The 27,048-nt window shown below is 37.7% G+C and overlaps 1 protein-coding gene across 4 annotated transcripts in view; it reads right to left on the reverse strand.

Moving 5' to 3' along the window:
- anks1b (ankyrin repeat and sterile alpha motif domain containing 1B) overlaps nt 1-27,048 on the reverse strand; it is a 184,575-nt gene that overhangs the window by 124,953 nt on the left and 32,574 nt on the right. For all 4 annotated transcript variants that reach the window (XM_044107729.1, XM_044107728.1, XM_044107731.1 and 1 more), the window contains exons 2-5: nt 17,039-17,119; nt 15,527-15,683; nt 6,696-6,848; nt 4,954-5,097 (exon numbers count right to left, since the gene is read on the reverse strand). In XM_044107729.1, coding sequence (XP_043963664.1) covers nt 4,954-5,097; nt 6,696-6,848; nt 15,527-15,683; nt 17,039-17,119 — 535 coding nt within the window. The remainder of the gene's footprint in view (nt 1-4,953; nt 5,098-6,695; nt 6,849-15,526; nt 15,684-17,038; nt 17,120-27,048) is intronic.

Consider the following 27,048-nt stretch of genomic DNA (forward strand, 5'->3'; position numbering starts at 1 on the left):
ATGTCACTACTTCACAGAAAAAGAATTACTTCTCAAAAAAGCAGCAGAGGCTGGAGTGATAACAACCGCTGATGGTGACACTATCCGCGTCCTGCCGGACTTCACCCAAGCTGTGAGTAAACAACGCGCCGCTTTTACCGAAGTAAGGAAACTGCTTCGCAGCTGCGCAGGAGTCCGCTACGGCCTCAGATACCCAGCGACGTTAAGGATTACTACGGCGGATGGACAAGAAACGACCTTCAAGGATCCAAAGCGTGCGAAGGAGTTTGTTCTGAAGGAGTTGCTGAGCGCTGAAGCGTCCCATTAAGCATGACCGTTCGCAAGGGAGCATGGCCTGGAGTTATTAGGACTGGACGGTGCCGTCGCAGGACAATAACAAACATTCGTGCTGAATAATCGGATCTTACAGGTAATGCGTGCGTATATTGAGCCTTATAGTGCGTTTTCTTTATAAAAGAGACATACCATAATGTCTAATTTCGAATTCTAAGTTTAGGCTTTTTTGATACTTGCAATTATTTTTATTTTTTTGTTTTTTGGAGCCTTGTGATGCTATATTGGAATGGGTCACTACTGCTGTAGAAATTGTATCGTTGCGTTTAATTACCGTTTGTAATTGGGTTCTGGTGTGGGCTAACATGGTAAGCATTTATCAGTTTGGATAGTGAGGAGATACACTGTGAGAACTGGAAGTATAGCGGCCTCCTTTTGAGGCTAATTTTTATTTTATTTTTTTTCCCTCTTTTGCCGTTCTATTATAGGTGCTTTGTTAATTTTGTGTTCATTATTCCCCCCTCTCCTGCCCCTTGTCCTTTTTTTCTCTCCCCTGTTCCCCTCATGGGCTACATGTTGGATGCCTCTTTTGTTGAGTCTTGTCTATGACCTCTGCAAATAATAAGATACTAACCAACACCACTTTGGTGTGCTGGAATGTCAGAGGATTAAACCATCCGGTGAAACGTAACAAAGTATTCTCTCATCTTCAGAAATTGCAAAGTCGCATTGTTTATTTGCAAGAAACCAATTTGCTAAATAAAGATCAGTGTAGACTCTGCAGAGGTGGCTTTACACAATATTTTCATTCGGATTTCAACAGTAAGAGCAGGGGAGCAGCTATTTTAATACATAAAGATGTACAGTATGAAGAGTCTAAAACAATTAGGGATAAAAATGGCAGGTATGTCATCACACAAGGCAAATTATTTAATAGGCCTGTTGTTCTTGCTAATGTTTATGCCCCTAACTGGGATAATGTGGATTTTTTTAGCAATCTTTTTTCCCTCTTACCAGATCTTGAATCGCACAATTTAATACTAGGTGGGGACTTGAATTGCACTTTGAACCCAACATTGGATCGTTCCAGCCCAAAAGTTGCCACGCTTAGTAACTCAGCCCGTTGTATTAATACGTTTATTGAAACATACGGAATGGTGGACCCCTGGAGATTCAAATATCCATCATCCAAACAGTTCTCTTTTTTCTCCCAAGTACACCAAACCTATTCAAGGATTGACTACTTTCTGATTGATGAGAGACTCTTGCCCATGGTTACCCAAGTAGATTATGGCAGCATTGTAATATCAGACCATTCCCCAGTCACTCTGCGGTTAGGCTTTCCTGAAGACAAATCTCCCACCTTTTCGTGGCGGCTTAATCCCAGACTGCTGTCTGAACAAAGGTTTGTCGACTTCATCAACGCACAAATAGATATTTTCATTGAGTTAAATGAGTCGCCTGAGATAAGTAATGCTATACTTTGGGAAAGTCTAAAAGCATATCTGAGAGGTCAAGTGATATCTTACGTTGCTGGTGAAAACAAAAGGAGGGCTAAACGGGCCTCAGAGCTTATTGAACGAATTAAAACCGTAGATCAACAACATTCAGCTTCACCTTCTGTTGACTTATACAGAGAAAGAATCCTACTTCAAACAGAATTTGATTCAATCACTAATACCAAAGCCATAGACATGCACCTGAGGTCACGTCTCACCTATTATGAGTCTGGGGATCGTGCCGGCAAAATGTTGTCCCATCAAATTAAACAGTCAGCATCTGCAGGTTTCATTACAGCGATAAAGGATGAGCATGGTAACATACTTACTAACCAAAATGAGATTAATACTCAGTTTAAGTCATTTTATGAGAATTTGTATACTTCTGAAGCTGGTGACACTGCTTTGATTGAAGACTTTTTCAGTAATCTGACTATACCCATGCTAGATGACTCGGACAAATCTAAATTGGAGGGTACTATTACTATATCAGAAATAACTCAGGCTATCACAAAAATGAAACCCGGAAAGGCACCTGGTCCAGATGGGTTTCCCATAGAGTTTTTAAAAAAAAATTAGTCCCTTTACTGCTAAGAGTTTTTAGGGAGATACTAGATAAAAAGGCCCTACCTGTGACTATGACGCAAGCAATTATCTCACTGATACTTAAAAAATCTAAAGACCCCTTGCACTGTGAGTCATATCGCCCAATTAGTTTGCTATGTTGTGATTATAAGATTTTGGCAAAGGTCCTTGCTGGCAGGCTCGAAGATGTTCTTCCCAAACTTATCCACCCGGACCAGACGGGCTTTGTTAGGGGCAGACAGATATCCAGTAATTTACGACGTCTCTTTAATGTAATCTATCAGCGCCATGATGTTGAACCTGAAGTAGTGATATCCCTTGACGCCCAAAAGGCATTCGACAGAATTGAATATGATTTTCTGTTTACTACACTCAAAAAATTTGGATTCGGCCCAGTTTTCTGTACTTGGATCACCATTTTGTACACAGCACCACATGCATCAGTACGAACAAATAAGGTCACTTCTAGTTTCTTCCCTCTCTCACGTGGTACCCGACAAGGATGTCCCCTTAGCCCCCTTTTGTTTGATATCGCTATTGAACCTCTGGCAATCTTGATAAGGGACTCCGCTAATTTAACTGGTGTGCAGAGAGGTGGGCGCGTAAACAAATTGTCCCTTTATGCTGATGACCTCCTCCTTTTCCTGTCTAAACCTAATATTACAATACCTATTGCTCTAAACCTAATTGGAAAATTTGGGCAGGTTTCTGGTTATAGATTGAATCTATCAAAAAGTGTTTTATTCCCAATCAACGACAAGGCACGTCAAATTGCCTTCCATAGTCTCCCCTTTATAGTCAGTAAAGATAGTTTTGATTATTTGGGCGTCTGTGTAACATATGATTACAGTTGCTTGTTTAACAAAAATTTCGCTAAGGCACTGAATAAGGCTAAATTAGACATGGAGAAGTGGTCAAAACTCCCTCTGTCTCTTGTAGGAAGAATAAACTCAGTCAAGATGACAATCATGCCAAGGTTCTTATATCTGTTCCAAACCATACCAGTCTTTATTCCTAAGAAATTCTTCAAAGAATTAAACAGACATATATCTGTGTTTATCTGGAATAAAAACATTCCGAGAATTAGAAAGGAATATCTAGAGAGACAGAAAGAGGACGGTGGACTGTCCCTACCTAATTTTCTTTACTATTACTGGGCAACCAATATCCATAAGTTTTTGTACTGGTTTATAGATCAAACGGGTCCTGAATCCCCAGATTGGGTCCACCTGGAACAACATTCTAGCAATCCAGTGTTGCTTAGCTCATTAATATGTAGCCCTTTACCTCTGAGTAAATGCCACAGGACGAATAATCCAGTTGTTATGGCGCTCTAAAGATATGGTTCCAATTTAGGACTCATTTTCAATTTAAAAATGCACTAACTGCATCTCCTGTGCGATGCAATGTCCAGTTCACCCCATCCTTGATAGATCCATCCTTTCAGAAGTGGCACGAGAGAGGCATAACTTGCGTTAAGGACCTTTTTGAAAGAGGTCAATTTGTTTCTTTTGAACAACTTAAAAGGCGCTTTGGTGTCCCTCAGGCTGACTTCTTCAGATATCTCCAGGTACGTAGTTACGTGAAAACTAATTTCTCATTAACACTTCCTCGAATAATGTGGATTGATGAATGTTTGGATATGAATCCGACTGATAAGGGCTTAATATCAGTTATATATGGCAAAATTCAGAACGCTGCATCCCCATCACTTATACATCTAAAAGAATCATGGGAAGAAGAGTTAGGGGAACTATTTACTGATACAGCCTGGCAGGCCGCGATCTCAAGAATCCATTCTTCTTCAATTTGCATTAGACATAGCCTGCTACAATTTAAGGTTCTGCACAGATTGCACTTGTCCCCTAATAAATTAGCTAGAATGTATCCTGGTGTAGATTCATCTTGTGTTAGGTGTGGACACAACCCTGCTGATCTCAGTCATATGTTCTGGTTTTGCCCTAGGCTCCTCCCCTTTTGGGAGTCAGTTTTTAGGACGATTACATTTATATGCAAGAGGAATATTGATCACAGTGCTCTAACTGCCTTATTTGGGGTTGTCCCTCCGACTACACCAATAACAACGCAGCAGGCCAATGCTATAGCATTTGTTACACTGCTTGCAAGACGCCTAATATTATTCAATTGGAAGAGAGCTGCTCCTCCATCTCATAAGCAGTGGATGGAAGATGTTATGCTCCATCTGAAGCTTGAACATCTGAAACATACAATACATGACTCAATCCAACAATACAATATCACCTGGCAGCCATTTCTTTTGCATTTTGAGACAGACTTCTGAGCATGTAGCCCTCCCCTCCTCCTTTCCCTTCCCCCCCTCTCCTTCCCCTTCTCCCCCCCCACTAAATATGTGATGTTAGCACCTGTTGTCATTTTGTTTTTGTTTGTTTTATTGTTGTTCTTACATGTATAAAACAATAAAAAGATTTGAATAATAATAATTACAGCTCACCCCAAAAGTCTATAAAATTTGTCATTTTTTTTCTTTTATCATCATTTATAGCCTGAGCTGACTTGCAGTGCCAATCCTTTAATGAGCATAAGAATCCAAAAAAACAGAAGGACTTGAACTCACCACACAGTTGACGTCCATGCCGGCCTCCAGCAGGGTCTGGACGGTGCTGTGGTGTCCGTTTCGTGCCGCCAGGTGAAGCGGCGTGTGGAGGCGGGTGTGACTCGTCATCAGGTTTGGGTGAGCGCTCACCAGCATGCGGACCACCTGCCCACAGACACACAGCAAAACGCCACGTAAATGACGACACATTTCCTCCTGGCTCCCAAAAAAATGCTTAATCATCAGATATAAAACAGTGTTGAGTCACAATAATTAACGTCTGTAATTCTGCTCATTATTAGAAACCATAAAAAACATCCATTAATCTGACAATAATGCTCTTTTATTTAGTTCTGATTTAACCAGATTACTATTACAGCCTCAGGTGATATCCGAATACATTTAGAAGGACCTTATTTTATATTTTTGCTCAGGTTTCTGTATGAAAATAACAAGGTTTACCTTTATTTACAGCTTTCCTGTTTTCTAGAGTGAGTTCTACACACGTCTCAAACTTTCCTCCAGTGGAAGTAAAATTTTTCTTCGGCAGTAAACTTCCACCACAGGGAGCTTCCTTCGTTATAATGCAGAAAGACACTGTTGCTTTCATAAATTATTCATCTGCAGTCAGATAAACTTGTGTGGCCTGACTGCAATTGCAGCTGGCTTAGCGCGCAGAATGTGTGACTGCGTCGGAACGTCAGCAGACATTTGCAGCAGAAACCTGTGTGTTTTCACAAAACTGAGCTAATATAGTATGTCCATGGTGTAAACTAGCAGCAGGTTAGCATATTTTTCATTAAACTCACATTTCTGTATGAAAAACACTTTTTATTAGTAGTCTGATGTGACATTCTGATTAATTAAAGTAATTAAATGTGTGTTCATCAACTACAAGTAGAAAATTATCAGAATTAACTGAACTAAAGGCTTGAAAATTTAATTTGTGTAATTTATCAGCATTACATGATGTAGATCAATCATGCCTTTCACAATTAGCAATGTTATAAATTTGATCAATTTGATGCCTTTAAGGACCAATAAATTAAGTTACATTCCATCTGTATCATATGAGGACAAACAGGAGCTTTTAAAGGACAGTATTAAGATTTTAAAGACCTTTAAATCAATATTTCAAATGCTTTCAAATGGAGTAGCTTGCTAAAGAAGTAAGCTAGCGATAGCAAATTGACTCTCTGTTTTGAACTGACTTGTTAATTAGCTAAAGCAATGTATTTCAATATGCTCCGATTTAATGGCATGAGAGAAAAAATTAAACGCAATTGTAGCTCCTTGCTTTGAACCGCATCAAATTTAACTACTGGTGTTTCAGCTGCTCTCTCTTTAGCTTGTCTCTATGTGGATCAGAATCTAAGCACAGAGCAGGTCACATTACGAGCTGCAAAAGCCAATAAAGTCTCAGCACGGCAAAAGACTAAAAACTGATTCAATAAATCAACAAAACAATGTGAAAAGATTGTAATTCTGCTGAGAGCAGCAGCTAGCTATGTTGATATCTAAACATCTGGAGCATGCTGTACTTCGTTTGTATTCAGCCATCTTTACGTTGACACCAGACACAATACACAAAAACCCAGTAGGAGACATAAACATGCTACTTTTTGGACAAATTCAAACAACTATTCAAGGAGATAAACTGTCACTGCACGTCGCCTGAACACAGGAATGTGTTTATATTGTCTTGTAGTCCGTCAGAAGGCAGTAGTTTTTTAATACAACACATAAATTTTATTCTCAGTGACCTGCAGGCGCCCATAAAGTGCAGCCAGGTCCAGAGGAGTTTCCTGCCGGTTGTTTCTCATCGTCGGGTCGGTCAGCTCCTGAAGAAGAACTGAAACCACGTCGGTGTGTCCGTACTGGGCCGCGCAGTGGAGCGGCGTCTCCCTCTCATGGTTCTGCAGGACAGAAAGAAAACGTTGGACGATTGGCTTTGGTGGTTGCAGAAATTATGGGAGCAATGATGGTGAAAGGAGAGACGTAAAGCGGTGGAACCGATTCAGGGGTGAAGAAGAAAAGGTCAGAGTATGAGATGGACAGTTGGAGGATTAATGGAGCAGGAGACGAGGTTAGTAACAAAAGGTTGAGATGTTTCAAGAAGAACAGCACAGAATAAAGATCGTTCTTCAAAACAGAGAAAGAATACAGGATTAAAAATGGAGGTCCTTTCAAACGCATTTAGGAAAACCTGACTGGACTAATCTCAGTTTCCAAGAACATTTTTGAACAATGTTGTTTTATTTGGAGCCTCCTAAATGAACTTATTATAGCTTAACATTCATGAATGAATCTTTTTGTTTTTATTTCTTTAGTTAAATATTTTAAGAAGAGTCTGTCTGGGCATTTTAAAGGTCATGGACTGTCTGAGAATCCTCAGGCTCCAAAGAGCCTCCATCAGCAGCATTGCTGGTATTCCCTGAGGTCACACCGAAATAAATAAATGACCGACCCCAAGAAAAAGAATAATATACATGTAGCTATAGCAAATCCAGAACTGCATTTCTGAATCCAAACCGACGAACCACATATTGTTTAGATATTGTTCCTGGAAGCAGTAGATGCATTCAGAGACAAATTGTTTACATATTGTTAAAATACGAATCAAGCAAGTCATACTGACACAAGTCAGTAGAAATTATTCTCAATTATTACATTTTAAGTGTGTAATAGATTCATTTTCTCAAAAATTGCACTGGTGACTGATCTGAGGACTGTTAATGTTCATTTACAATTTTATCTCATCATATTCAACACTGATTTTCTCATTTGTAAATGAATTGTTCCAGTGGGAGGAGGAACTTTAAAATGTGAGATATATGAATAAATACTGATATTTATTCATATTTATGTTATGTGCAACATAACATACATATGTAAATGTTATATATGTTGACATTTTATTTGGTATGTAAAAAAAATCTTAAGCTTTATTGTTTTGGTTTTCTTTTGCTTTGCGTTTGTTGTTTAGTTTGTATTTCCTCAAACGTATGCAAAACACTTTCAAATATCTTGTTCTGTATAAATAAAATGAAATAAAATTACCTTAACTTTATCTTATCTTATTGTAAATTTGGATCAATCAAAAAATATTGTTGAATTAAATATAATTGAGAATTTACTTTCTTTTAATTACTGTAAATTACTTTTTATTTACTATATTCATTCTGATCTAGAATATATTTTAATTTACATTCTGTACTGTGTAAAACATTCAATCTTTACCATAAGAACGCCTCTTCAAATGACCATCTGAAAGCCAGTAATATCAATAAATATCTGCTCCAAAAACAATAAAAACAACCCAGAAACTAAAAAAGACTGGAAGAACATCACAAATGTGATGCAGGAACCACTGGAACAAAAACTGAAGCTGTTGTTGGTTCTGCCACTGACCCATTTGTCCCTGCAGCCTTAAATGGACAATAAAACGTAGCGGTCTGATCCGCTGTGTCTCACACACGGCGCCTCAGATTGGAAAAATGTGATTTCCTCGACAGAAAGGAGAGTGACAAAGAGATTAGCTCAGACTCGGCGTGACAGGACGAGGAGATGAAGCAGAAGAGGAGTGGAAACAGAGAAATCCTCCCTCTGTGATCTCAGAGCGGGTTATACATTTCCATTACACGCAGTCTGACAGTCTCTCAATATCATCAGCACTTGGTTCATTGTTGCACATTGTTGGCTGCTGAGCAGGAATCCTGCCAACAAGCAACCAAACAAATAGCTTACTTTTGTTTTGGTTACATTTGGCCTGGGCAAACAAAACTGGACTAAACGGCCAAGTGGATCAGAAATGCCCAAATTTTTTGACATGTGGGCATAAGAAAGAAAAAACAAGACACTGAGATTTATTTTTTTCCCTACTCAACAACGAACTAAGCTCCAATACATTAAACAAGTAAAGTAGTCATGTTTTTTGTTGCAAAGGGTGTGTAAATTATCCTAGATCCAAAATGTTAACAGAGTTTTCCATGTTTTTGAAACATCTCGTCTGCAATTAATTTATCTAGTCGTAGCAATAAAAACAAGATTTATGTCACTTTTATTTAAAAGTATACAGCCACATTTTACAAATTCCACATTTTATAAATTACTGAATACTTTGAGTTGTCACCAACATTTTTCATTGTAAGATTTTAATTTGTCTGTAATAATTTTGTCTTAATTAAAAATAAAAAGTCGTCACGCTCCAAACGCCTGCTAAAGGGCTTGCAAATTATTATTACTCTTGAAATGTGGTAGTGGGCCAGTCAAAAGCATTCCAGGGGCCGCAAATGGCCCCCGGGCCACACTTTGGACACCCCTGTAGTAGATCCTATTTAGTTATACATGGACAGGCAGAAGAAAGACAAACAGATTTAAAACTTCTGCAAACTTTTCAAAAATGTGTTGGAACCTTGACTGGACCAGAAGAGAAAAATAACTTCATGTCTTCTCTTCAATATGTTCCACAAAATAAAATAAAAAATTGTGCTGCAGCAGCTACATTTGTAACCAGAGAAGGTGGAGCAGGATTGTTTGAACGTTTTCTGCAGAACCGCCTGATGGATTGATGTGCAGGATGAGCGCCGGCTCTGTCGCTTCATCCCATAATCCTGGCAGCTCAGAGAAACGAGTTGTAGAATAAGAGGATGAGAGAAATGAGGATAATTACTTCAATCTCTATTCCTTCTTAACACAACTTTAGATTAAAATGGCAAAATGTGAGAAAAAGAAGCTGAAAATCTGCAGTGATTAACAGGCTGAAGTTCATAAGAGTGTGAAAACAAAAAATAATTACCAATTTATCACAACAAAGCACCTCTAATGATGGATTATTCTAGTAATAAGCATTTTCTTACACTAAAGTATTTTTATTATCCACAAAACCCCCGTTTTCTTTGCCTTTTTTTCTAAGGCAAAGGTAAAAAACAAAAAGCAAGCAAAGGAATTAAGTTGTAAAGTAAAGGAAAACAGTGACAAACTACACTTTAGTATGTTTTTTTAGCCTTCAGCAATGTTTCAGCAGTTGTGTGATTTTTCTGGACGTTTATTTCAAAGTAAAAGAGCTAAAAACTGAATGCTGCTGCTCCATATTTGGTACTGACTCTGAGGATGCCAAGTAAACCAAAACCAGACGATCTGAGTGGTCTGGAAGCTACAACATCAACAGACCTTTAGTATATTTTAGTGCTAAGCCATAAACTAAAAGTATTCTCTGATGAATGGATAAGTTTCAATATTTCTTGCTGGGACATTAATCCATCAATTCTGAATGTTCTTCAGGTGATGGAAGGCTGACTTTGTAATTATCTTTAAGTGTTTCTGAATGTTCAGGTTAGAGTCCATCACTATAGTAAATCAGATTTCTGACTTTCTAGAAACTAAAGATGAATGCTGACTCTTGATAATTTAGCTCTAGTCTTGTTTTAAAAAGAGATCCGTAAATCAAAATTAATTAAACTAAATAAAAGATAAATAAAATATCTCAGAGATTTAGCTCTTCCTAAATGTGTCTGATCAAACAAACTGTAATTTCGGACTTAAATCCAAGATAATCCAAAGGAAAAACTGAGAAAGAAGAGCCTGGACTCTACTGGATGTAGAGAGATTATGCAAAAATTGACATCCAAATGGATGGATTAACAGCAGAGATGCCAAAAGAAATGTGGAGCATTGAGAAATCATCTGCTTAACATGCAAATGATTGCAAACTGCTTTTTAAGAAATTTTCTTTTCATAAACCTTAAACTACAATTTCTATGGGAAAAGTTTCTTAAAAATTACCCCATTTGGTTAGAAAATGAGTAAGACACCAGAGGAACTGTATGAAAACCTTCAGTTGTTTCTGCTGGTGAACACTTTCTTTTAACACTGACTTTCCTTCAGAGTTAAACACAGCTCTGGTTTTAATTACGCAACTGCAAAGTAAATCTAACCACTTTTTAATTTTTTTTTTATTAGTGTTCCCACGTAACACCTCAATTAAACGTCCTCACACACACAATCTGCCCGCATCTTGCAATAATCACTTAGAGTGGTAATTTGTTTGGGATCACACGGAGATGAGCCGGTCCTCGTTAGCTGAACTTTAATAAGACCGAACAGGGCTGTGGAAACCATACGGCTGCCGCCTCTTCTTCCTTAAACAGATTACTCATAAGAAAGCGTCCAACAGCTCGGTGTGACTGTGTGTTTTGGCAGCCGTCGGCGTGGCGCAGGCCTTTCCCAGAGCGGTTTCTCCCAGCAGTAGCATGTGTTCTCAGAGAGTTCACATGTTGATCGTTGGGAAACATATGGTTTCATTTTTGCTGTGTCGTAGCAACACGGAGCGTCGAGTTACCAGGAATGTAAGGTGAATGCATACGAGTATTTGCACAGAATAAAATTGGGAGGAAAGCTATGAAAGGCAAATGACCTCATGAGTCTGTAACCTTTGGCTTGGTTCACATGGTTCCCAGTAGGCCTTACTGGTGAAAGGCGCGCTGCTCTTTAGCAGGCTGCTGATGTCTTCTTTAGGAGAGTGAAGAAAGGAGGAGGAAAGCAAAACAAAGAAACTTTATTCCTTCTGCTGATGGAAAACATAACATTGCTGGAATATATCTGCTGTAAAAGCTGCATTTTATTTCTGTCTGCAGTTCATTCGGGCAGTTATATATAAGGAGAGAGTTCAGCAGATAACAGGAAGGTGAAACAGATGCTCTTTTGTTCATTATAGCTTTCACCCTCTGTTATGAAGATTTTGAAAATCTCACAGTAAAAGTAATAATCTATATATTTGGGAAATAAACACAAACATTACTGCTTTAATTATCCTACAATTGCTAATCATGCTAGCAGCTAATGTAAGGACGTTTCTCTGTTCTCTATTCTAAACATTATACCAACAAATATGATTACATTTATTTATTTAAAGCCTTAATAATTCAACTATATTGGTGCGTGCTGTGGTGGCCTAGGGGACAGTGTGACCCACGTTTGGAGGCCTTCAGTCCTCGATGCGGCCGTCGCGGGTTCGATTCCCGGAGCCGGCGTCATTTGCCGCATGTCTTCCCCCCTCTCTCTACCCCTTTCTTGTCAGCCTACTGTTATATAAGGGACACTAGAGCCCACAAAAAGACCCCCTGGTGGGGAAAAAAAAAAATAATTCAACTATATCAATAAAATGGAAGGATGACGGATTCCCACACCAACTTTAAGTAATTTCCTTTATGAAGATGCGACTTTACTCCAAAACTAAATAGAAAAAGAAAAAAAACAAAAATCAACATATCGAAGTCCAGGCTTGAGTAAGCCAGCTGCTTTAGAGTCAATCACAGAAAGAAATCACAACAAGTAAGTTGTCAGCCTTCAAAACATTCACTTGGCCTCCAGAAGCCGAGTGCACGCCTTCGGTAAACAAGCAATCCTTCACTATCAATCACTGTCTCTCCTGCACATACATACACTCAGAGTATAGTAATCACATTCTCCATCCAGGCAGCCAGTCCTCTCACACTGCGATAAACAAAAACAAGCCGTCAATGGAAACTACTGGGACCAATTAGGCAACAAGCAGTGAGCTGGAACTGGTCTATCTCTCCCTCATAACATCCACCAACTTCCAATAATCACCTATTGATTGCAGAGTGGGATTAACCTACTTACACACCATTTTTCATTTACTTCCAGGTACTTCTACTTATTGATGTCATTCATCTCTTCACAAACACCGATAAGGACGAATAACACAACATCTTAAATCAGATTTAAAACTAGCTTTACTGTGCTGTGGTGGCGTAGGGGATAGCGCGGCCCACATTTGGAGGCCTTGAGTCCTCGACGCGGCCGTCGCGGGTTCGATTCCAGAACCCGGCAGACGTTTGCCGCATGTCTTCCCCTTTTCCTGTCAGCCTACTTTCAAATAAGGGACACTAGAGCCCACAAAAGACCCCCTGGAGGGGAAAAAAAAAACTAGCTTTACTGACAACTATAGAGTCTGAATTGGTAGAACCAGGTGACGTTCTGCAACTTTTAGTTCTCAAGGTGTGAATGAAAATAAGTTTCACTCTGACTAATGGTAACATGACACCTAGAGAGAAAATACTAGACTTAGGCTTCTAAACGAACTCAAAGAGCCAATCAATTTCACTCCCACCTAAAACAACAACTACCTCACACCAATAACTGCTACAAGGTTTCTCTACACAAACACTTCAGTTTTAAGAGAAAAATAAACAAACTGCATCATTATGTTAGGTACAATATCTTTTCAAATTTTATCTTTGGACAAACTGAAGTGAAAGTTTGGGAATCTACCAGGAGGAGATTCTCCTTTTAGGCAATTTTTTTGCAACCATTATAAGTTTTGCTGGCTCTCTTTCCAGGATGAAATCATCGAATCACCAATTTATTCGATTAATTTTATAAACTCAAAACTTAAAATGTTACAAAAAAAAAAGATGGATGGATGGAAGGAAAAGGCAGAACTAAATCCACAAAATGTTTCCATCAAAAATGTGAGCAAAACTTTGTCAATGTTCACCAACAACTGTGGTGTTGGTAAAGAACACCACAGTTGAAAAAATGCCATTAAAATCACACATGAAAAGGTTTGTTCATCTGACAAGGCATTACAAAATACAGAATGCCATCATTCCCTTGCTACTTCCTGTCGTCTTCTTTGTCTCTCCCACCAGTAGTAACATCAGATTGTCAATGACAACTTGTGTGAAGTAAAAAAACCAAAACGTTTTTCCATTCCAGAAATTTTTATACAGCCGAAAAACCTAGCTCAAATCCTCATGAAAAAAAAATGTGAATAAAGCTAATTTATTTTCATTACTCCAATTTGCACAATTATATGGTTTTATTATGGGGAAATATATATATATATATATATGATTTTTCTGCTTCCACATCTGAAAAATGCTAATATCAAAATCCAGACGTTGTGGTCAAATCCATAAAATTTCAAAAATGATTCACCAACAAACCTAAAAATTACACTGTGACTAGAATATCTACTCCAGACAAGCAGACACCAAAGAACGAACGCGTCGAAGGTCGTAATGTCTGTATGATATCTTTTGCATCAGCAGCTTTTACTCGTTCGTACACAGCCGCTCTCTCAGCTCTTTCAGTCACTGAGTGGGAAATTAAAAACAGGAAATTACCCATGTTCACTTGCTGACAAACCTCTTAATTTCAGGGGCAAAGTGCATCATTTCTCATTGCAAACAATTTAAGCAACAGCTCCCAGAGGAGAAACATTTGGCTAATAGAGACAGAGGAAAACTGAGTTATTAGTTAGGCTAAATAACCCTCCCAATAACCTACAGGGTCTATTACTGCTTTACGCTGGCATCACACACACATCCATTTAGCGTTTTCCACAGCGGTTCTGATTCACTGCCACTTCCTGCGCCAGTGATCCGTGCCACCGTCAATATGCTGCAAGCGAAGACGGACAGGAAGAGCGTGAGGGAGGAGAAGAAGGTCGTTTTCGCAGATAAGGAATGACAGCGGCGGCAGGCTGAACGCTCCCAGCAGCCTGTCAGGAACGGGAAGCGATGGGCTCGCTCCGACAGCGGCCACCATAACAGAACCTGCAGCGGCGTCGGATCGCATGATCTCAGAAATACAGCGGTGGAGAAGAAGACGGTGCTTTTAGCTCAAGCAAGAGCAGAGATAAAACGCAAACGTGCAGCCATTGTTCCAAGACGAGGAGCCATGAAAGTAAACTGAATGTTTAAGACAAAAATTATAAAACATTCATAATCAAAACTATTAGACATAATACGAGAATAATCTGAAATAGAGGAGGTCTATATTGCCAAAATAAAAATTATCACGTTATGGGGGGGTTTTTTTATAAAAAATGAAAATTACAGACAGTTTTCCACTTGTTCTGCAGAACGAGTGCTTTGTTTTTTTATTTACAAATACGCAACTCCTTTTTACTTTATAAAACAGAATACAAAATATATTTATATATAAGTATACGCAAAAATCACAAAATACTTTTAGTGTGGCAGACAAATTCTAAAATAAATAAATAAAAATGTTAACTACTTTTGGTAAATAAAAAATAGTCGGAAATCAGCTGTAAATAAAAATACTTAAATACACAAAAGTGTTTCCCACTCATGTTTTTTCTAAAAACTCAAATGTTAGGTGCAAAACTAAGAATCTAATTTTAATATAGAAGGAAGTTTTTCTTTTAAAAATGTTCAACACCCAACGCCAAAATATGTTACATAAAAACCTGTAAAAAGTAAAAACTTGTACTGATTTCCTATTTATCTGTTGTTCACTTTCATTTCTTCCATCTTTCTCTGACATTCCCATTGAATTAATTAATGACTGTCAGTATTTTGGCTTTTAGCTTTACATTAAATAACGTCAAAAAAATATCACTGTTAGATATTAGATACTACTATAAATGAGACAATAAATGAGTGTCTAATAATTTGACACTCAGGACTGATTTATTTCTGGATTCCTGAATTTGTGGCATCAACTTCAAAAGTCGGCAGAGCTGAATAAAGAAAGAAGGAGCAGGTTTATTCCAGATTACAGGGTTACCTGAGGATAACAATGGGATTACTGGGATTACCTGCTGGTTGACCCGGCCGTGTGACGGGCTGTGGTGGATGAGGATGCGGACGATGTCCACGTCACCCCGCCAGGCGGCCAGGTGCAACGGGAAGCAGCCTTTACTGTCAGCCAGGTTTGGCGACGCCTCGGACTGCAGCAGCTTCAGCACCACTTCCCTAAAAGAACAGAAACATTAATTAATAACAGAATATATGTCTCAGAAAGCATATATGGCTCAAATTTCCTCTCTAATTCTGGATATAAACAATAAAATCCATACAGTAGAACACATGAAGGAAAGAAATACTTGGTTCATCTTTAAGTTAAGACGAGGATACTGCATTATGCAAACATAATCCCACTTCCTGGCATAAATTTGATCTGGTTATTCTGTCTAAAATGTGTTTTATTTTGACAGAATTCAGGCTGCTTTTGTCCCCTCCATCCGAAGAGGAAATATGAAATTATGTGAAGCTTGATTAGCATTGAAAATGTCAGAAGGGAGACAAAAGGGCAAAACGTCTCCCAGGAGCTCAGCGTTTTAATGAGCTGCTCGCCTCATTTTAAAGTCGTTGTATTCCCAGATTATTCCATCTGATTGTGGTGACAGGCGGGAGCTGAATTACACCAGGAGAATGTTTACTTTCAACCTGGAAGATTCAATAGAAGTCAAGGAAATTTTTTGAAAAAAAGTAACTACCAGCCTGGGAAAAAGCTCCGTGTATTTTCTTTTTTTACTTCCTAACTAAATGTTAAGATCTCTTAGGCTGCTTTTTATTGGCAGCCTAAGTTTTAGTAAGTCTGTATTTTCATTTCTTTCCTTCCCCAGCTGATCTAAGGGAAGAAATCCATATAATTGCCCCCAAACATTAATCCCTCAATTCCACCAAGCGGAACAAATGGAAAGATAATCCCAACTGTGTTTTCTGAGAAGTCCGAACTAAAGAAGCACAGCAATGATGCTGACATAAAGGAGCAGGAAACGCAGGTAAACTTTAAACCAGATTGTATTGCTCCTCTACATCTGTTTAGATCACATGATGTGTAAAACGCAAGGCCTGGGGGCCAAATCTGGCCCGCTGTAGGTTTTTATGTGGCCCTCTAAATTACATCAATAAGTCCTTTCAGGTTTTAACAAATCTGCAAAATTCACACAAAATCAACAGATCCCCACAGTTCCTTTCACTTTATTAAAAAAATGTTCTCAAAACTGGTCTAAAACATTGCGTTTAAGTGACTGCTGCCTCAGCCTTACTTGATGTCAGGTTATAGTCTGTGATTGATATTAAATGTGGCAAAAAGTATCGTAAAAAAAAATCCTTAAAAATATTACTGCCACAAAATCTATCATGCTGATTACAAAAAAAAAACAATCACAAAATCCTGCAGGGACAGCGATTTATTAATATTTTAACAGTTTAATTGGTTTTATCAATGCATTCTGGAACAACTGGCCCTTTAAAAGCGTTCCTGACCTTAATGTGGCCCAGGAAAATGAGTGTGGATGGATGCAGAGGGAGCGTTTTCCTACCTGTGTCCGTTGAGCGAAGCGTGATGTAAAGGTGTGTATCCTGAGCTGTCTGTGCAGTTCACGTTCACGCCCTTCCACATGCTGCAGCACAAAAACACACATCACAATTAACAATGAGCCAAGGTGACGTCTGGAGTCCAGATAAACTGCAGGCAGACAGTTTCTGATTATCTGCTGTGAAATAATCGCTAACTGAATCAGCTAACTAAATCATCACGTCTCACTTTTCATGTAAACGTTAAACTTTTTTATTTTATTTTTTGTCTTCCTAGAGGTCTCAGTGAGTTTTTAAAAATAAAATACTGAAGTTTGCCACAAATTTAAGGAAGATAGTTCTATGATGTATATAGGGGGAAAGAATAATCTGGAAGAAATGAGGGAAGAAGGATGAGAAAGGACAAAGATGGGATACAAGGAGAGAAAGACAAAAAAAAGTCAAATAATTGCCCAAGGAAGGGAAGAAGGACACAAGAAAGGGAGAAAACAAAAAATAAAAGAAGGAAGGAATGAAGCAAAATGACATTGGGAAAGATTTGTAAATACAAATATTTACCCATCTCTGGAAAACAGTGAAATTATATTCCACAGTCGTTTTAAAAACCACGTAGGAACTCTGAAAATACACCTGGATTTATTAGACGAATGAAAACTGAAAATTCCCAACTTTTTTTGAGTCCACAAACAGATCAACAAACATCATGTCCTTAAAACTTTATGTTTTGACTCAAATTTGATTTAAAATAAGACCTGCAAAACATTTCTGCGACTTTATTCTTTAGTATTTGTTGAATTTAATAATTTATTCAGTACGATTAAGATTTTGGAGATTTGTTCCTGTTAAATACAGGAGGAATGAAAAAAAGTCAGCAACATTAATGTATTTGTAATTAAATTAACTGGTTTTAAAACTGCCTTTATGACTCATCTATGTAAACTGAAACTGATGCGACATTTATTGTGAATTTGTTCGATATGATTGAACTGAATTAACACACAAATGAATTACTTAAAGAAAATGTTCTCTTGTTGTTCCCATTTTGATGACAGGCTAATACAAACGGATGTTAAAATAACTTTATTCACTTCCTATGGAAGTAGAAAGGCATGAATTACCAACCAAACATTTGTAGGAATTGTAATTTTCTTTGAAACAACCATTACTCAAATTCTAATTTATATAAACCAGATATTACAAATGGTGCTGAAACCTGCAAAAAGATAAACTCTTGTCTGCTGAGGGGAAAAAAAATAAATCTAAAACACTGTTAGAAAATAAAACGTCACACTCAGTGGATCACAACTTGATGAGTCACTTCCTGCTGAATCCGTCTCTCTTATCTGCTCCTCCACCTGCCGGTCGCCTCTGCACTGCTTCCAGTGGAACCGTGGACCCGTCCAGCCGAGTTCCAACAGAATTAGAAGAGATTAATCTGAGGTAAGGCGATAGGGAGGGAGTAGCTGCTGCGTTTGTCAAACACGCAGACATAATCCTTTCTAATTAACCCCAGAAATGAAACGGAAAGTCCTTACTGACGACCAAACTTTACATTTCCATAAAAGCTTTAATAAAGATTCTCATCTGGTAACTCCCACCGGAGATTTCTGACTCCATCTTCAACTCATTCATTGTTTTTTTTTCTCATAATCACTGAAAGGTGAAAAGGTCAAACCCTGTGAAAGGCGTCCCAGCAGGCAGAGCAATGCTGCCCTCTGTATGAACCCTTCTTCTGTTACACTGACGGTTTGAACCGCTCTACAACCACACGGGAAAAAAACTAAAGATCACCTGCACCTACATGTACAAAACAAAGACAAGATGAGACAGAGAGAAGGTATAATTTCTGAAATCTGACTACATTTTGTCATGTTGCAATGATTTTTATGCGTGTCTGATGAAAATGTATGAAAAAGGAGATGATTTTCATTATTTTTTCTGAAAAGCATGTCATGTAATTGTTTTATTATGGTTATCTTATTATCATAATCTGTTTTTTTTTTACATTTATAGTTATATAACAGATTAAGAAGAATTTATAGGTGTAGATTGGAAAAGAGTTGGTAATTATTCTGATTCTATACGTCCAGTTATTTACAATTGTCATTTTAGTTTACTATTTTGTCTTAATACAATTTGTTTTAACAGTATATTGAACAGGCACATGAATACTATGACATGGTTTTAATTACAAATTTCCGATAACTATTGAGTCAGTAAGTAGCATATTAAATTAAATTGAGATAAAGGATTGAATAAGTGTTCAACTCCTTTTTAGAAGAGTAGTGGTAAAAACGTTATTTTGTTCTTTGTTATGTATGCACATGTTTTCTCTGTCCTTATGATATAAATCAATCAAATCAAATATATATATATTTTTTTTTTTTATTAAGCCGAATCTGTATTATAATTTCCAGACTACAAAAGCAGATAATTTCAGCTGGACTATATATTAATTTGGTTGATTTTATTCATTACTATCAAAGGAAAGTGGGATAAAAGCAGCAATACACTTTACAGCTTTTTATTTGTTAATTCAAAATCACAATTATGCAATAATCAGTTTGTTTGACGCCTCAAATATCCACTTCATACTTTGAAGTTTGCAGATGTGAAACAGATTAATTGCTTTGAACATTTCAGCACAGTGTTGCAGGAGTGAGATTTGTCCCAATCTAAAGCAAAGGCAGCAGGAAGGAGTTAAAGTTACTCCTTTCATCTTTAAAAGTGCCATTTTAAAAAAGCCGATCTTTGACGTCTTTCACATTGAACACAGTTTCTTATTTTGGATTTAAACTCCTCGTTTAGCGTCTGAGAAGGAACGTTTTTATTTGCAGCATCTCATTACAGAAAGCAAAGCAGGCATCAAGCTGCAGGAAAGTTCAAGCTACATCAAAGCAGATAATTCCCGTCAAAGGAGGGAGGAAAAATAAGTGAAGCCTTTGTAGTCGAGGCTTCTTTTCAGAAGAGAGAAAGGTAAGTCGAATTAATCAACGAACCTGCTGAGGTCCGTGCTTCTGAATAAAAACTAAATCAAAGGCACTTTAGTGGGAACTGAGGGTTCAACAACAACAAGAACTTTACGGGAAATCATAAAGAGGAACAGATATAAGGCGAAGTGCGGCTTGTTATCAGAGCACAACAAGCCACACAGGAAGTGGACTTGCTCCACATCCTGTTTTGAGAGAGAAGCAGAAGAGATACCTTCTGATTAAAGCAGCACAGAGAATCCTCTCTGGCTGATATGACCAAACAAGGTGCACAAAGACGAGATATGTAGTTTACTCTGGATGTTTAAACTCCCACAGAGTCAGTCCAGCCGCAGAGACGCTTCAGGCCAGGAGCGTTTTCCTGTTTCCTGCCGGTAAACTTGCACAGATCAGGATCATGTCGGCCTTCTATCGCCTGAAGAACATTTCCAGGGTTAGAAAACTAATGTCTCAGCGAGATCTGGAGAAACTCATCCATGCATTTGGTTTTAGTCACATTGATTAGTGCAACAGTGTCTGAAAAAAATAAATAAAATTAAAAATCAGTCCTCCAACTGCAGCTGATCCAGAATGCTGCTGCAGGTGTTCTGACTAAAACTATGATGTCAGAGCACATCATACCAATTTTTAAGCCGATATACTGAGTTCCTTTAAATCTGGACTAAACACCCAGCTGTTTAGAGCTGCTTTTGAAACATAACCACAAAAACTAATCAATAATCAGATGTGTAACAATGGCAAAATGTAATGTTGTTGACTTTGTATTTTTGTGCTTTAATGATGTAAAGCACTTTGAAATGCCTTGCTGCTGAAAGGTGCTATACCAATAAAATTTGTCAGGATCACTTTAGCTGTGTTTCCATTGACAATTTAACTGGAATTACAGAAATAAATTAGTTAAATGGAAAGGTACCAATTTTGAGAAAAGGAAAGACAAAAAGGTTGCGTTGATCACGAGTCATGTGACCAACACCTGGACATTTCTACTGGCGGAAAAGACAAAGAAGACGGCAGGAAGTGACAGGAGGATGATGTTGTTTAATGACTTATCATGTAAACAAGCTTATTGTTTGTTTGTTGTTATTATTTTTTTATTTTGTTTCTTAGTTAATGGAGACATTGCAATGTCAATTTTGTGTTTTTTCGACATTAGCTAACATTTTGTGCACATTTGAAATGAAAGCACAGCGACTAAGAGGCCTTTATAAAGCAGCATGTGAAGAAAACTTGAATCGCTCCTTGTCCTAAAAATAAAATTTAAGCAAAGCTGATAAATGTGCCTGGCTTTACAAATATACACAGGAAGAGAGCAGAGACAGACGTACCTCACCCCCAAATACAGCAGAAGGAATTTGTGGCTTTATGTAAGTTATTAATGTTCCTGTCTTTTTCCCTGTAACACGCACACAGCGCTCTCACAACATATAAATCACAAACATTATTGCATGTTTGTGAAAAAGAGCAACATTACTGGTTACATCTGCAAAAAGAAAAATATGAAGACTCAATCCAAGATACTGCAAAGCAATGCCGCAATTTTCGGTTTTCTTGTTTGTGGAAAAGATATACAATTTACCGGGCCTTGAGTTTAACACACGTGCTTTAGCGCAACAAAAAATGCAAGAAATCAATGACTTTTATAACAGTACAGTGTATTTGGATAATATTGGAAGCTGAGGGATTTCCCCAGGTGTTGCCGTCAGAATGACACCGATCTTCATTTCAGTCGATTCCCACATCCAGGAGAAAATCCCATTCACACCTCCTCAGTGCTGCAGGCGATCCTGCCCTGTTTCACACATGGAGGTGTTCCCCCATCGCTCCAATCCGTCACTGTCTGCTGCTGTGCACCAATTACAAAAACTGTGAAATACTCACTCAGTCTTGGACTATAAAATATCCATTAGGAAGAAGTTTTTTCATAAATTTTTACAGATAAAGCAAAAATTCAAATAACGTTTTCTGGTGATCCTAATGATTTCCAAATTTTTTAACATCCCTTTTCACTTCATATAATTAGATTTGATCCATCAACTTTAAGTTTTAAATCAGGTATAACTGCAAGAAATAAATGTTAAATTAAGATGTCTAACTTTTGTAAAAGAGACTGTCTCCTAAAGCTTTTTAGGGAAACAAAAGTGAGAGTTTGAACGTTCTTTCACTGTAGTCAACAGTGGCACACTGATTGCGGTTTTCTGGCCGATCGCCGATAACCAAACTTTGAAAAAGCCCAACCAGCCGATTACGATTTTGGCCGATACTAATTTCTTTTTGTCTGAAAGTTTGATCAATATTGCAAGAAAGTTGCTGAACTGGCAGCAGTGGGGTAACAATGATCGTTAACTGTAAACATGCAGACGTGACCTGGTGGGTCGGTCTGTCGGTCAGAGCAGAAAGGACACTGGTGGATTTTTAGACCTTTGCCAAGGTGGATAAGATCGGTTTCACATGTAAAAATCGGCCGATCACCGATCATTAACAAAATTGGCACCAATAAATCAGTTGGCCGATGAATTGGGCTGCTGCAGAAACCTCTAACAGACACTTCAGCTACTGTGGTTTGGAGCACAATGCAAAGCTTTTGCCAATGATTTAGTAGTTTATTTAGGTAATTTATGTCAACGGACCCCTATAATAAGAAATGCAACAGGAATTCAGCTATTTTTGGTTCCTAAAACCTTTATGTTTACTACAGTTTTTGCTATTTAATTAGTTGTTTGAAACATTTATTTCTGTTCTGCCTTTAAAATCTGATTTTTAACATCTTTTCATGTATTTTTTCTTCCCTTTGATGTCCTGTAAATTACTTTTGGTGCAATATAAATAAACTTGCCTTGTGGTTTAACGTCTTTTTAATGACATACTCTAGAAAGCGCTTGAGGGATTTTCCCAGCTGTTATAAGTACAGAGTAACGCAGCACTGACAGGTTGCTGTGCATTGCTGAGCAGCTGGCAGAAAGCAGGCAGATAAACTCTCTGAACCCTAAACTCGATCCAACAAAAGGACTGAATAATCAATAAATCCATCCACTAATCACACCTCTCAGTTAAAGCACAAGATCAGATACATGAGAAGGAAACAGAGCCTGAGTCTCCTGAGCATTGTGAGTCTCAAAACTGCCTTTTTTACAACAACCAAGTATTGAAATGACAAATTCAAATCCGATTTGCATTTACTGTAAACTTATAGATGCTTTAAGAACTAATTTTGGGAGCTTTAATTAATTATCTGCTCATCTTTTGCAATCAAATCGAATCCCAATTGTTAAACTTGACTAAATTCAACTTTAGACTCAGATTATGGCGTTTAAAAGCAGCTCGATCAATTAATGAGGAAGTTTAACTGAAGTGAGAAAAAAAATCTTGGAATTAACCAATGTTTAGTAAGATTATAATGAATCAAATAAACTTTCTAGACTTAAATATCTTTGACTTTTATCCTGAATTATAACCAAACATGTTTAGATATTAACTTGACTTATAACTGTAAGACTTTTTGTATATATGGGCAAATAAAAGGGAAAGATAAAGCAGGTAGCAAGATAATAATCCATCAGATGTGTCAAAAACTGATATATTACTAGATTAGATTATTATTAGAAGATGCTGCAACGCTTTCATGTAAAGACAGCTGATTCACAGCTTGACGCTGAATTTCTTCCTTAGAGATGGAAACAACTCTCCTCTGCCCTCGGCTGACTTTCTGCTCCGCACAAGTTCATTTCCATACACGGTTTTTCTACAAGGCATGCAGCAACATTTGATTAATAAAACCCTTTCTGACCTCCACAGTTTGCCCATAAATTTATAAACTTTTTATTTACAATGGTTGAATTATGATTAGAGATAAAAAATGCAAGAATCTTATGCCGAATAAAACAGAAATGAAAACAGACTTTTATTATTTTTTCGGCTTTATTAGCACAAATTGCTAGCCAGTTGGCATGTATTTAGTCCTAAGCTCACAGAACAGGTTTAATAAAGTCTCAAATAAATACACTGTCATCTCAAATAGGAAAAAATAGTAATTTATCCTTTTTTAATGAGCCCCGTTGGGACTTTCACCCCTAGAAAAATTCTATATCTTAATTGATTTTTGCAAATAAACAAAAAAAACAATCACATCTGGAAAAAAATGGACAAAACACGATGCATTAGAGGAAACAGAACCGTATGCCCATTGTTTCACTCCTCTCAAATTAATCAAACAAAAGAGGAGTTTGAAAAGAACCACCGCCATTACTGATTTACGCTGCAGCTTTTCTAATCAGCAACAACCTTGAGGAGCTACAAACAATCAGCTTTTAAACTCTGTGTGTGTGTGTGTGTGTGTGTGTGTGTGGGGGTGTGTGTGCGTGTGTGTGTTGTCAAGGGATTCTCCTCACAGTAAGTAAGTGACAAAAAGCCTCGGATCTCCAATTGACCGCAGTCGCCACAAATCCATTTGGCCCAATGTCGATTCAGCATGAGGGAGGGAAGTTCATCTGCTCTGGGATCTATTCACTGGACTGAACCAGTCGATGCATTTATCCTGCAGATAACAACTCACTCCGAGTTGACAGAAATAGTCTGTGTAGCTAATGACCACATTCACAGGTGAGTGAGGAAGAAAACGTAAGTTTTTTTGCAATATGACAAATTTACAGTTTTTGTTGTTTCTCAATAGAAACACTGTTGATTCTAGAAATTTGATTCACCTTCGTAAAAGTTAATTCAGCTCAACAGCATCACTTTAGTCAGGCGATTTTCAATTCTTAAAACAATGTTCCAACCCTATCAGTTAAAAAGCTGAAAAACGATATTTGAAAACATTAGTGAAACACTGAATGTGTAATTTCTTGCACATTAATTCATTTGACATTCTAGATTCCCCTCAGTTTTGTCTCAAGCCTTCCTTGATTTGGATTTCCCCGGTCGAATCTCGAGTTTAATGAGCTTTTTTATAAATTAAATACAAGAGCATGGTTTCAAACGAATGTCAACACCAGACTGCTTTCCTGAAATGCACGGCCCGTAACTGGGTGACTGAGTTAAAGCTAAATATCATCTGGCAAATTACCAGTGTAGTTACAGTTATCTACAGCTCCACGAGGAACACAAATTAGCCAAGCAGCTGCAATAGAAACCATGCAATAGAGACCACAATACCACAGGGAAAGTCATTTGGGTTAAAACAAAAAGCTGCATCACAAAGCTAAACATTTATTCTCCAGTTTTACTCTGTTGATTAGAGCTCTGTTGGGTGACAAAGCAGATATCCACAGGAGTCGTTTCTGGCTGCTCTGCGTGTGTGTGTGTGTGTGTGTGTGTTCACCATCACAGCAGTAGCAGGCAGTCCAGGCTATAAAAGGACTCCTTGAAGACCTGAGTTTACCCAAAAGGCATTTTAGTGCTTCTTTCTCTCGCACACTTCTCCAGATTTCTAAACACAGAGGGAGAAGTCGGGTCCAGAGGTTCAGCGAATTTCACTACGTAGTTTAGTCTTGATTATTTAAATACAGCTTGAAACAAAATTAAAGATAATAATAAAAAACATAATCAGCAGTCCGAGAAACTAAGGAGGTCAAATTAGAATAGGATTACACTTATTCACTGATAAATACATGTTAAATTATATACACTATGTTATGCTCAAATGTCCGAAACAAATGTATTCAAAGGTTTCAACACATACTTGTAATATTCTCTGTAGGGCTGAGAAAAACTATTTTGCCTTACAAATTTTCCCTTTAAATTGTCCACCCAAAATCTGCCCAAACTCTTCATTCAGAAGGTCGCAAAAATAGGAAAAATGCTGGGCAAGTAAAACTTTCAGTGTTTCAAGATTTTAGGGAAAATGTTCAATAAACTGAAGAAATGGGACAATTTTGGAAAGTGTGCGTCCAATTGAATTTTGTAATAACATTTAAGAAGAAGAGCAGGAAATCAATAGCATTTATCACAATATTTAGTGGTATTATTGTGATAAAAATAGAACTTCTTTTTTGGGTTACAGTATTGGACTGACAGCAAAAATAGGAGCGTTAAAACTACATCTGTTGAGCTAATAGCTGCATGTTTGTTCAACAACTGACTGCAGGCTAGCTACCCAGGCAATAATTGAGCAATAGATGTGAAGTAACCTCTTAAAAAAAACAACTATATTTAGTTTTTATTCTGTATTTTTGTTCAGGATTAAGCTAAACTTTCATTCACAGCGTATGTGTTTAACATTAATAATGTTAAAATCTAAATAATCTTTCTGTCCCTTCATGTAACACACGTTATTTAGATCTTGAGGCACTTTGAATGTTTTGCAGCTTGGCTACTTTACGGAGAATCTAATTCTCACATAGAGCTTTTATTTTTAAGTTGAAGATGAAACAAACTTTGCCTGAAGACAAAGCAGAAACACTTTCTCTCCACCCTTGACCCCGACATTACGACAGCTCTTTACATTATCCTTCTTTACGTCTAAATACCTTTACAGACCTGCTTCTTCAACTGCTGCTCTCAAACTCACTTTCATATTTTTTTATTTTAATTTAAACAGCCGTTCTCTCTCACACAAACAGCCAAAAAGAGCTCATAGGCTGCCAAGTTGTGTTCACACACAGCTGCATGCAATTACCCACCACAAGAAGGTTTTTAAAATATGAGACTCTCAGTCCTGCGTTATTTATCGGATCCATCAAAATAGCTCTTCAATGCATCTACAAACCCATCCAGTAGGAGTAAATAAGTGTGTGAATCAATGCGGGGATGAAATCTCCCATGAATCCGACACATTTTAAATACTTGTTTCCTTTCTTTTCTACGACATCTTAAACTTAAAATCCAGGTAGTACTCCCAAAACTGAACTCTACAACAATCAGGGCCCATTAAAAAGTGGTGATACCGCAGGGAAAAAGCAACTGAGACAATCTAACAAATTTTTCCACCAATCTAAGTGAAGGAGCTGCCGGTGTGACCAGGTCAACCAAAGCTCAGCTTTCCCTCAGACTAGCAGCCGTCTGACCGCAGCGCAGCACACAGCTGTAACTTT

Source organism: Gambusia affinis, linkage group LG23 (genome assembly GCF_019740435.1).
Source record: "Gambusia affinis linkage group LG23, SWU_Gaff_1.0, whole genome shotgun sequence".
Classification (NCBI taxonomy): domain Eukaryota; kingdom Metazoa; phylum Chordata; class Actinopteri; order Cyprinodontiformes; family Poeciliidae; genus Gambusia; species Gambusia affinis.